Source organism: Hyla sarda, chromosome 9, assembly GCF_029499605.1.
Source record: "Hyla sarda isolate aHylSar1 chromosome 9, aHylSar1.hap1, whole genome shotgun sequence".
NCBI lineage: Eukaryota > Metazoa > Chordata > Amphibia > Anura > Hylidae > Hyla > Hyla sarda.
In genome coordinates, this window is record NC_079197.1 from 159,931,059 (window position 1) to 159,932,949 (window position 1,891).

Sequence of the window (1,891 nt, forward strand, 5' to 3'; positions counted from 1 at the left end):
ACAGAGGACTTTGCACGTTTCACAGAATATTTAAATTACATTACAAGAAATCAGAGATTATCTGGGAAATATTCTAATCTGTCTATTGAATATTTACATCTAGAACTTTTTTCCAGGGGTTCAGCTTCTAATGTGTTCTAACTCTCTCCAGTGACAAATAGCAATAGGTCACATGTCCTTTTCAATTGAATATCTATGAAAAGCTTAGAAAATAAATTCATCAATAGAAACAAAGATAAAGTAATTCAGGTTTATTGAAACATCAACATTTAAAAGGAAAATAAACCCAATGTATCCAGGAGGACAACAGGATGGAAATAAATACAATAAAATAATTATTAAACTATAATAATTTAACATATAAAAATATAATAACATAATAATTTAACATAAATAAATATAATAAATATATGTTATAATAATACATTATAAAATAAATAACTTTTCATAAATATGAAAAATTTTCTTCTATAGTATATAGCTCAGAAGGTTCACTGAAAGATGATGTTCACTCTTCTGATCTGGAGGTCATGACAGGTGACTATGTAGACTCTTGTCTAGAGATTCTCTTCTGTGTAGACGGATCTACTGATGTTCTCCACCATTAACTCCTTCCTGTAGACTTTTGTATATCTTTAGACGTTTCTCTGTAGTTACTTCCCATGAGCCCAACACCCGACATCTTCCACCAGTAACTGGATGAGACCGAGTAACACAGCGTCCTGGAGACATTGTGCAGAGGCCTAAAGAATAATAATAATATGAAAAGTGTTAGTAAGTAACATTGTGGACCCAACATTATATAATATTACTGAGTTTCTGTCATCTCCTCTATCTGCCACTCTGTATTCCTTATAGGGATGTAAGAAAAAATCGACTTGCGCGATTATCGCGATTTTTTCATTTTTGAATCGATTCTTTTAGGGATGTGGAATTTTTATCTCCTGACGCCCGAAACAGCATGTCCCGGGCATCAGGAGATACAAGTTCCACATTTGTGGAGCCGGGCATGCCGTATCTGACACGGTGGCGCTCTGGGTGTATGGAGAGGGCTCCGACTCGTGCCCGCTCCGTACTCTGCGACCCCCGGCTGATTTCAGTAGCCTGGGGCCGCTGATGCATCAACGCCGCTAGTATCCAGCATGCGGTGCTCTGCATTGTGTATGGAGCGGGCTCCGGACTCGTGCCCGCTCCATACTCTGCAGCCCCCGGCTGTTCTCAGTAGCCGGGGGCCGCCGCTAATAGCCAGCATGCGGCGATTGCCGCAGCTGGCTATTAAAGGAGTAGTCCGGCGCACACTTTTCTCGTTTTATCCCGTCCGGGCTGCAAAATAAAAGAAAATGCACTCTCTCTTACCTGCCAACGAGCCCCCGGAGCTCCTTCCTATTAGCCCGGCACGTCTCACGGAGCTTCAGCCTATCACCGGCCGCAGCGATGTCCCGCCTTGGCCAGTGATAGGCTGAAGCTCCGTGTGACATGCCGATCTAACAGGAAGAAAGAAGAATACAGCCCGGGGACCGAACACCTGTACCGGAGGTCCGGGGGCTCGTTGGCAGGTAAGATAAAGTGCGTTTTCTTTTATTTTGCAGCCCGGACGGGATAAAATGAGAAAAGTGCGCGCTGTCAAAGCTGACAGCGGCGTCTATTGGGATCTATGAATACTCCCAGGTGGACGATGTATCGGGATATATCGTGATGTATCGTCACCTAGACGGTATCGCGATATATCGGGATATATCGAATCGCCACACTGGTATCGCGATTCGAATCGTATCGCCAAATTCTTGGCGATTCACACCCCTAATTCCTTACATGTCTTCTATGTATAAAAGATCATTGTATAATGGGATTTCCTCCAGTCATCAGTAGACCCTCATCTATATGTCCAGGA

The 1,891-nt window shown here is 42.9% G+C and overlaps 1 protein-coding gene across 1 annotated transcript in view; it reads right to left on the reverse strand.

Moving 5' to 3' along the window:
* Positions 1 to 653: 653 nt before the first annotated feature.
* LOC130290896 (interferon lambda-3-like) overlaps positions 654 to 1,891 on the reverse strand; it is a 3,841-nt gene continuing 2,603 nt past the window's right edge. Inside the window, exon 7 of the mRNA XM_056539091.1 lies at positions 654 to 743. Within this exon, the coding sequence (XP_056395066.1) occupies positions 654 to 743 (90 nt within the window). The remainder of the gene's footprint in view (positions 744 to 1,891) is intronic.